This window comes from Coenobita brevimanus, chromosome 101 (genome assembly GCF_032717465.1).
Source record: "Coenobita brevimanus isolate Jiangsu-jjx chromosome 101, ASM3271746v2, whole genome shotgun sequence".
Taxonomy (NCBI): domain Eukaryota; kingdom Metazoa; phylum Arthropoda; class Malacostraca; order Decapoda; family Coenobitidae; genus Coenobita; species Coenobita brevimanus.
The window spans coordinates 4,484,561-4,494,794 of NC_137054.1; the positions used below are offsets into that span (position 1 = coordinate 4,484,561).

Below are 10,234 nucleotides of genomic sequence, written 5' to 3' on the forward strand. Positions count from 1 at the left end.
GTGCCCTACCTCCTGCAGACCCTCTTGCTCCTCTGCTGCCTCTTCCTTGTGTGCACCTGTCTTCAGAGTCGGCTGCAGTGGGTAGTCCATCACCATGTCCCAGCAACGCACCCCTCAGCCACATGCAACACCTACTCTCGGACTCTGACAGTGAATAAACAGCAAAAACTCGCCACTAGACCACAATGGAATTTACAGTGTTGTGCAGTGTAAAGAACATGATGTGCAGTGTTAAGAAATTAGAATTCAGATTGCAAAGACTTCAGTGCAGAGTGCAAGAATGGTGAGAATCAAGTACTGTAGAGTGCAAGTGAGAAAAGAATGCACAGTGTTAAGAAATTAGAATTTAGAGTGCAAAGGCTTCAATGCAGAGTGCAACAGTGAAGAGAGTCAAGTACAGCAGGACGCAAGTGAGAAAAGAATGCGCAGTGTTAAGAAATGAGAATTCAGAGTGCAAAGGCTTCAGTGCAGAGTGCAACAGTGATGAGAGTCAAGTACAGTAGATCGCAAGTGAGAAAAGAATGTGTAGTGTTAAGAAATTAGAATTCAGAGTGCAAATGATTAAGTGCTGTGCAACACTGGATTCCTGTAGGTGTTTCAGGTGTACCTTATTACTGTCAGAGTCTAAGAGGAGGCAGAAATTTAACACGACGGCCACAGACTTATTGTAAGTACCCTGAATACTGCTAAACATTTTCCATACTCACCTCTAAATCCTCATTCTCTGGTTCCTTTTCATTTATTTCATGCTTTCTGTCCCTTATTCATTCATGTGAACAGGGCCTTAAATAGGTGCTATGCATGTCCGGTAGGGAGTTATGTATGTGGTCTTCTGAAGTTAGGCTGGGTTAGGGTCCATAAGTACCAGTCCAGGAGGCAGGGTCCCAGTATCCAGACAAACCCACTTCCTTCCCGGACATGCCTTTTGCTGTATTACGTCGGATATTGGGAAAATTACTGTATTTCGTATCCTATCCATTCTCTGTACTCGACATACATTCCTCAGCAGTCCCATCTCCACTGTTCTCAATTCTGGCTTTTCATTTTCATGCCACACCATAGCCTCATATTCATTTGTTAAAGCTGGCACTAAAATTTCTTCATGTAAGCCTTGTGCAGCTGCAACACTCTAGCCTCCGTTTCTTATCAAGCCCTTCATTGCACCAGCTACTTTCCTTCCTTGTGTCACTCTACTTTCCACTTCTTCTGCACATTTGCCTCCTTTTCTATAACTGTACATGGGTATTTGAACTCTCTCATCAATTCTAGTCTCTCTCCATTCACAAACATCACACTGGGAGTCACTGTCTCTCTCAATAACCATCCCTTTACTAACTTCTCTACATTTACTCCTAAGGCATGAGAGTAAATGTAGAGAGAGAGAGGAAAAAATCTTTTAACTTCATAATATGGTACCAGAAGCATCTTTTACATTTCATTCTTCCTCCCTCCATATGATTTCAACTGGAGGGGTTATGTATGGCCTTCATTAACCTGTTAATCTGGTTTGGTGGCCAGAATTAAAAAAAAAGCATCATCATACAGTATTTAAGGGATGAAAAGCAATAACCACAGAAAAATCTTCAGAATACACATTCTAAACCAGGAATACTGGCAAAACAAAGAACTCACTGATGTACAGAACATGAGAAGGATAGGACATACACTGGGGATACAACTGCTATCCAACACCTTCTTGGGACTCACCCCTGGATAGGAGAGCAGGGTGGGATAGGACTGAATGCCCTGGTTGATACAGAGGTGGTAGTCATCATCACAGTTGACTGCCCCAATTCTGATGACTCCAGCCAACTCTCGGGCCACACGACGCCACTCAGGAGCCAAAGTATGGCAGTGAGAGCACATTGGGTGATAGAAGTTGATGAACCATACATCACTGGAGCCTGTCACACTCAGTTCTGGCAGGGTGGAAGAGCATAGTGGACTGGTATAATGATGACTGAATAACTGAAAGGTGACAAAAACTGAGAAACATACTCACTGGCAGCGGAGGAAATACACGAGGTCTATTCAGAAAGTATCTGACCTTGGGCTCTAAAAAAATAAACAGCTAACCTGTAGAGCTAGGACACCTAATCCCCCTCAAAGTAGGCCCCGTCTGACTTAACACACGTAGCCCAGTGTTCTTTCCATGGACTGAAAATTTTTTCAAAGTCGGTTTTCGGTATCTCCTGCAGGTGCTTCATCGTACTCATCATGATCTCTTCCCTCGTCTCAAACAGGGAACCTTCAGTGGAGCTCTGAGCTTGAAGAAAAACTAAATGTTACATGGAGCTATGTCTGGTGAATGGGGAACCTGCCAGACCTGTGAGATACTGTGTCAGGCCAAGTATTCCTAAATCAGTTGAGAAGAATGGGTAGGGGCGTTATCACGGTGCAGCTTCCAAATTGCTGCTTTCCAAAGGTCTGGTCTCGTCCGCCACACTGCATCACAAAGATGATGATTAACATTGAGGTACTGTAGTAATGTTTGTTGACAGTCTGACCTGGTGCGTATTCGTGATGCACAAAACCATGGTAGTTGAAAAAACTGTTGACATGCACTGCACCTTGCTGCAGACCTGTCATGCCTTTTTGGCCAAGGCAACCCTGCATGCTTCCACTGGAACAACAATGCTTTGGCTTCTGGGTACCCGTACACCCAAGTCCAATTTCCAGCAATAACAGCCTTCAGAAAGTCTGGATTGCGATTTGCACACTCAAACACTTCTTGAACAATATTCATGTGCAGAGCTTGTTGTTCACATGAAAGGAGTTTTAAAATGAACCTGGCAACTCTTCGCATACCCAAATCAACAGTTAAAATTTCCTGTGCTGATCCATTGTTGATTCCAATTTCATAGGAATTTCTCTGGCAGTCAACTGACAATTTCTCATGACCAAAGCACAGTCTACTTCAGCACTCCTGCTTGTTGATGGCCTCTCAGGACGTGGATCACTCTCGAATGATATTCAGCCATTTTTTAAGAAATTGTACCACCCCTTTATTTGTGTTACCCCCATGGCATCATTGCCCCAAACTTGCTGGATCTTTATGATAGTTTCAGTTTGGGTATCACGTAGTTTCTGGCAAAATTTGATGCAGTAACAATATTCAACTTTTCTGGTCATCGCAACGAGCGCAGGAACGTGACAAGAATAAGGTGCACGACCATGAACAGAAGCCGAATGACAGCCACTAAGTTAATCATGGTGGCTGGCATTAATCACGTATGCACACGAAAGTCCTGCACTGCGCTACACAAAACCTTGCCCCTATCCTCCGACTAGTTGGTGAGAAAAAAAATGAGGTCAAATACTTTCTGAACAGACCTCGTACATACACAAGCAGGAAAATGCAGAGTAGGAATCCTCCCTGCACACACCTTTGCAAAGCTACATGAAACAAGTGTAGGACAATCCAACAAAGAATTTAAGATTCACGTGGAGCTTACCAGGAAAAGTTTTCTCTTTTCTGTCAAACTACTGTTCCTTACAAAAACTACTTTATCCAACACATTCATCATCTAATCTTTATTACCTTCAAATCAGGAGTAGAGATTTGCAGGTATGTTAATCAGTCCAGATACTTTAGGTAAGTGACCATTCAAACACCTCTGAATGGTACTACATGAACAATAAATTGCAACCACCTCTCACACGCTAACCTGTACATTTAATACGACTATTTTATAATACACTGTACAGTATTTAAAAGCTTTATATATATATGGCCTTACCAAAGTCTGCCATGTTGAGTGTGATTATTTCAGGGTCATCGTCATATATTCCAAAATTGTCATGGTAGTAATTCCAGGAATGGTACTGCCGTCCAGATCTGAAGAAACAGTGAACATTAAACTACATACTCGTAAGAGAGAGAGAATCATAATCCTAACCCAATTTACCAAAAAAAAAAAAACTTTCCAGAGTAAGTTATATACAATTCTTTTGAGATCATTAATCCGAATAACCACAGGAAATAAAAAGTTCCAGGTGGCAGCTACACTTTTCTTCCTCCAGTGCCATAGGAACTACCAGGCTGTTAAGTATACCGAGTAATACTAGAGAGATAACTATGTTGCTACAGAACACAAAGTTTAACTTCCATGACCCCTCACTCCTGCACAATTTAGGTCTTTTTGTATAAGCACGGAATATAAAAACCACTGTCATCAACATCACCATCTTACTACCAACTAAAACATGAATGGAATATATAGGATCTACTGTAGAAACAAAGAAAAGAACCCATGAAAGTAAAAGAACTATTGTATGTACAGCACCTCAAGAAATAGTCAAACATCCATCCACTCATCATTCAAGCCTTCAAAATCCTGTTTGCCACCTCACAAGCAAACTACAAATGCTCAGTATTTTGTTTTTATCTTCCTACATGCAATTTTTCAGCTCCTGTGGGATAAAGCTATTCCTCCAAAGCATAACCATGACATGTGCATATTCATACAGTACTTCATTCATCCACTTCTATTCTGCATTCATTCATTTGCTTTCTAAACTTCTACAGATTCCCTTCTCATACCAGAACATTAAATTATCACAACCAATCATTTTCTTCACAGCCTTACATGACCCCTCCCACTTTTAAATTCAATTCACTTATATAATTTTCTTTATGCTGTTCACAATCATTCTCCCTTTATGGTCATACCATCCAAGTCCACTTTCTTTTACCCTTTGATCAACAAACTACTTTCCCGGAACATTCTTCATGACTAAACTGCATTTCTTATCCTACCTAATCAACGCAACCCCATGTAGAGTATTCCTCAACAACCCCATTTTCACAGCTCTCAAACTCAAGCTTTTAAAACTCATGGCAAGGTTTCACAACCATATGTTAACCTTTTTAGTTGCCGAGTGCTGTCTGTAACAATGAAAAGAATCCAGTGCAATGTTTTAGTAAACAGACTTTCATCTGAATGTAAGGGAATCAAATAAGAGCGGCTTCCGATACAAAAAAGGAGAGGAATTATACCGGTACTAAAAGTAAAAAGGAAGGTTTATTGGTAGCAGGATATGGCAACTTAGGTTCAACAACAGGATAAATCAAGCTGGCTGAGGCTTGTCCTGTGAATTGTCCATGACTAAATACAGTATTTCGTGTACATGTAAGTATGTGTACACTGCTATACACAATATTGTACAATTACCGGGTACTACATTTTATACTACAGTACATCCTTGAGCCTTACTTGCTTTCATCCAGGCCATCCTCACCATACAGGTCATACTTCTTCCTCAGTTCTTCATCCTTCAGCACCTCATATGCTCGACTGATCTTCACAAATTTCTCATGAGCATCAGGATCATCCTGTAAGAATTTGAGGGAATCATGTAATGATACAGTAATACCTTCTTAGTACATGCAAAAACATGCAAAGTACTGCACAGCACATGTACCACAGTCTCCTGAGTAAATGAGGTTCTTCCTAAACTGAATAAACTGTTCTGATATTAACTTACTTTTGATGGCACAGCAAATGAAAGCATTAAAAAAGAAAATTGCATCGACAAATATTCACCCTAGTAAAAAACAACTTGTCTATTCAACATAATGAACTTCTGAACTTCTTCCATGGACTGTAAGAATGAAACTGGTGATGTGAAAAAGATAACTTGAAACACCTGGCAAACACAAGTATCCAAACAATGCACAGCGATATGGTATTATATCACATATGAAGCGACTGTATAAGGAAAAGCATACAAGGAAGTTTGTAAGCTATACAAGGTGCTACCCAAAAGTTCCAGTAATTTGCGTACTGTAGGAAAATAAGTTACCATACCACCTAGTTCTCACTGTCACCTTCGAAGTAGTCCCTCTGGCGTGTAACAGTGGTCCCAGCGTTTTTTTGAACAAGTCCATGCATCCCTGGAAGGTTTCAGGAGCGATCGTCTTGAGCACTTCCTGCGATTCTGTCTGGATCTCCTCAATCAAGTCAAACTGACACCCTTCCAGTTGTAATTTCAGCTTGGGAAACATGGAAAATGTCACAGGGGACAAAGTCAGGCGAATAGGGTGGGTGGGGAATGACTACCATGTTAGTAGAAGCCAGATACTGCCAGACAACAATGATGTGTGGGCAGGGGCGTTGTCATGATGCAGGACCCAGTCCTTGTTCTTCCACTGTTCTGGATGTTTGCAGCAGATGTTCTCCCTCAGATGCTGCAAAACTTCACAGTAAAACTTTCCTCATCTTAAATGTCAGGACCAACTTGCCTAGCCCCGGGTTCCTACGCTCCTCATGGGGAGACAGAGGATTAGATGATGGATGGATGGATGGATGGATGATGATAACAATAATAATAATAATAATCCAGTGTCTAAAGGGGTTCCTGTCATGAAGTCTGAACCCTGAATAATACTATCAGTACCATTTACTCTATACCTGTACTAGAAAAAAAATTAGCTTACAGTGTTCTTATCTGGGTGATGCGTAAGTGCTTTTTCCTTGAATGCTTTTCGGATTTCTTTCTGACTGGCACGCTTGTTGACTCCTAGCATCTCATAGAAGTCTTCAGCGAGCACCACTGCCACCAACCACAGGAGAATACACCGGGCCAGCATCTTGGTTACCCTGAAAGAAAATCCATGTGACTCTTTTTTATATGGCACATAATCAACTGAATATAAAAATACAGCTACTGGTATTTGTCCCTTATGAGGCGAGCAGACCAATACAACAATTATAACAGCCAGAACAGTGTTATAAAATAGGGCAATAAAGTATTGTGCTAGTAGGATTAGGGTACTGTTTTATATGTGATGTGGGGAACATTCTAGAAATTAAGTGCTGCACTGTACAACTAAGCTAAAGTTTATACCTGAGATGTGAACAATTATAACAGCCAGAACAGTGTTATTTTCCAGAATTTGGGCATCATGAATGAATTATATACACTTTAGTAACATTAATGATATTTCTGCGGAATCTGTGTGCTATAAATGAACTGGCAATTACAAAAGACAATCCGTCATATAATTTTCTTCATTTGTTAATGGGAGTTCTCCCGCAGTTTGTCCCAAAAAGTTATTAAAGCTACAAATCAAGTGCAAGCCTGTGAACTGGATTTACTGGGAATTATTTCTGGCTAACATGAGCATAAAGGAAAATTTTCCCCGTGGTGGGATGGAAGTACTGTACATACTAGCCTACCAGGAGCGGAACTAAATTATTACCCTTAATCACCTTAACACAATGAAAACATGAAACACCGTGCTGAATATATGTTCACTTTTGCAAGAACTGGAGTACATGCACTAACTCTCATGATAACTAGAGGGCTAAGTTAACTGTATCTCGCAAAGCGTGGGCGTACACCGAGTGAAGGATACGGGATTTATAGGTCCTTCGTTATTTACTTAAACCTCTTTACACGTACAATCACCAATAATGACGAAACTGCACATAGAAATGGCTTGAATTAATGTTAGATCTAATCAATGGTAAGTAGTACTTACACTGGTAAAGGTTAAGTAAGCCCACACCCGCACACACAGCAAGATAGACCTCCCACGGCCGCACTGACAGCGTGTCTGTTTGTGTACCTATAACCTTTGTTGTGATTCATCACTCGCACAGTTTGATGACTCAACGCACATATCTAGAAAACGTTACTAGATCTAATATAATGTTAATCGTGTCAAATGTGCCATGAACATTATCCAGAATTAATTACTGTTATATTTATTACTTTATTACCTTAGGATATTGTCATCAGCCTGCGCTCTGCACTGTACGCAAAGAAACTCGGCGGGACTTTTAAATTTCAAGCTTGTAAATGTAAATGAATAAATAAAAGAAGCATGAATCAAAGATGCTAGGTTGCTCAGACCTGATACTATCAGGCAACTTCTACTAAAAGACATTCTGAAATCCCTATTCAATCTGTATTTTACAGATCCTAAGGGACAAATAACCCGTGGAACAGAGTAGTACAGGTATGGAAGGCACTGAGGTGAGTGGCAGTGTTTGTGTGCAAGATGTCTGTATACGTAACAAAATTACTATTATCATTTTATTCCAGGCTCCACTATGTAGAAAATGTTCCCATTTCGTACTTTCCACTAAGATTCCATGCTGATTTGTCCGAATTTCATGGAGACCCTTAATTTTCACATATTTATATTGTTTTAGGTGGATGGTTTGATGCTGAGAAAGCCCTGTTTACTGTTTTTATCATAATGGCGTGGTTTATTCTTACTCTAATACATTAACTGCATAGTAAGGGTTAACTGGCACACTGACGTTATCTTTCTTCTTCTGTTCTCTCACTGTATAATTCCACTTCTCGTCGACTATTTCACCTCCTGCATCAGGTTATCCTATTCCACCTCAAATACCATGTTAGACCACTCCACCTTCCTCACCGCGCTAGACAGTTCCACTTCCCACTTCACACTGGATAGCTCCACCTCCCACACCACATTATATCATTCCACCCCCCACACAGCGTTAGACATTTCCACCTCCCACATCACATTATACCATTCCATCTTCCACACCACAGTATACCATTGCACCTCCCATATCATATTATACCATTCCATCTCCCACACCACATAATACCATTCCATCTCCCACACCACATAATACCATTCCACTTCCCACACCACATTATACCATTCCACCTCCCACACCATGTAATACCATTCCATCTCCCACAACACGTAGCCTAATACCATTCCATCTCCCACACCACACATCATCCTAAATCCCATTCCGCACTGTCCTTTCCTGCCATTAACACCACATTGTTACACCACCCCATCCTACCGCCCACACCAAACAACATTGTTCTATCTCCCACATAACATTACCTCACTTCTCACACCACACATCCTTCCTCCCACACCACACTCTCATGTCTCTCACACCACACCATTCTACCTCCCACACCACACCATTTCCCATTCCGCATCACACCACACCATCTTACCTTCCATACCACACCATCCTACCTCCCACTCCACACAGTCATACCTCTCACACCACACCAACATACCTCTCACATCACACCATCCTGCCTCTAACACCACATCACATTACTCCATATCTCACTTCACACCACACCATCCTGCCTCTAACACCACATCACACTACTCCATATCTCACTCCACCCCACGCCATCCTGCCTCTAACACCACATCACACTACTCCATATCCCATTCCACACCATACCATCCCACCTCCCTCACCAACCAGCCTACATGTGACACCCAATAAGAAGGAGGGCAGCTAAATATTTGCCACAGAGGCTTTGTGTAAGTCGACTGGATTATACCCATGTACCGAAATTGTTTTTGTTAGGAATTTCGACCGTACGTTTATGCATCTTCACAGTTAACATAGTATTACACAGTATCAGTATGTGGGTTTGATTTCTTCTATATGAACAGCTTACGGTAATGTGAAATTAAGACTCTTTATGTACGAGTAGATAGTTTTCCAAAAATAATACGTGGCTACAGAGTGAAATCTAAAGTTCCTTGTGATTAAGGTTATAAAGAAGAGACTATGTTGCGTTGAAATGCTGAATTACTTATTTGTTGCGGGTTTGATGACTGTGAACGCGAACTTGTGAAAGGTCACTATCACTGTATGGCTATGACTTGCTCTCAGACTAATGAAATCGTCTGAATAGAATACTACACGTATCCTGATTACGGAAGGGACAATGTCACCCGTATGAACATCCTCAGGCTGCTATGGCTCACTCTCAGCTCAATGAAAATCTCATGGTGTTAGCTGGATAACAATACTAGGGTTGCCCCGGTCATGAGAATGTTAAATGGCCTGAGGAGACGTAGACGTAACTGAATTTGGGTCCGTATTTACTAACAAACTTCATCACTTAACTGTCGTAACTCAGTTTTCTTTTCCCAGGAATGACAAAGAAATGAGACTATGGCATTTGTCTTAGAGTCTTGCTCTTCCTGTGTATATAAGCCTATACTTGCTATAGAGAATTTCATCGTAACTCAGATCTGTTCTCACTGGGAGAGTACTGTACGATTTGAAAAATTCGTGGCGACTCCACAACAATTTTGAACCTTTCAAAATAGTTGTAGCCCTCTCCCGACTTACCACGATCCATCCAGATTTCTACGATTCACAACGACTGCGCCACGACCTTGATCCTGACCCAGCTCGATTTCCCAAATCGTTGCTAATCATGGTCCAAGTCGTGAAGGTGTGACAGGGGCTTG

At 41.2% G+C, this 10,234-nt stretch overlaps 1 protein-coding gene across 1 annotated transcript in view; it reads right to left on the reverse strand.

Annotated features, from left to right (window-relative positions):
* LOC145414826 (endoplasmic reticulum disulfide reductase DNAJC10-like) overlaps positions 1 to 6,592 on the reverse strand; it is a 33,283-nt gene extending 26,691 nt beyond the window's left edge. Inside the window, exons 1-4 of the mRNA XM_080284246.1 lie at positions 6,440 to 6,592; positions 5,217 to 5,335; positions 3,741 to 3,838; positions 1,708 to 1,919 (exon numbers count right to left, since the gene is read on the reverse strand). Coding sequence (XP_080140372.1) covers positions 1,708 to 1,919; positions 3,741 to 3,838; positions 5,217 to 5,335; positions 6,440 to 6,592 — 582 coding nt within the window. The remainder of the gene's footprint in view (positions 1 to 1,707; positions 1,920 to 3,740; positions 3,839 to 5,216; positions 5,336 to 6,439) is intronic.
* Positions 6,593 to 10,234: the final 3,642 nt, after the last annotated feature.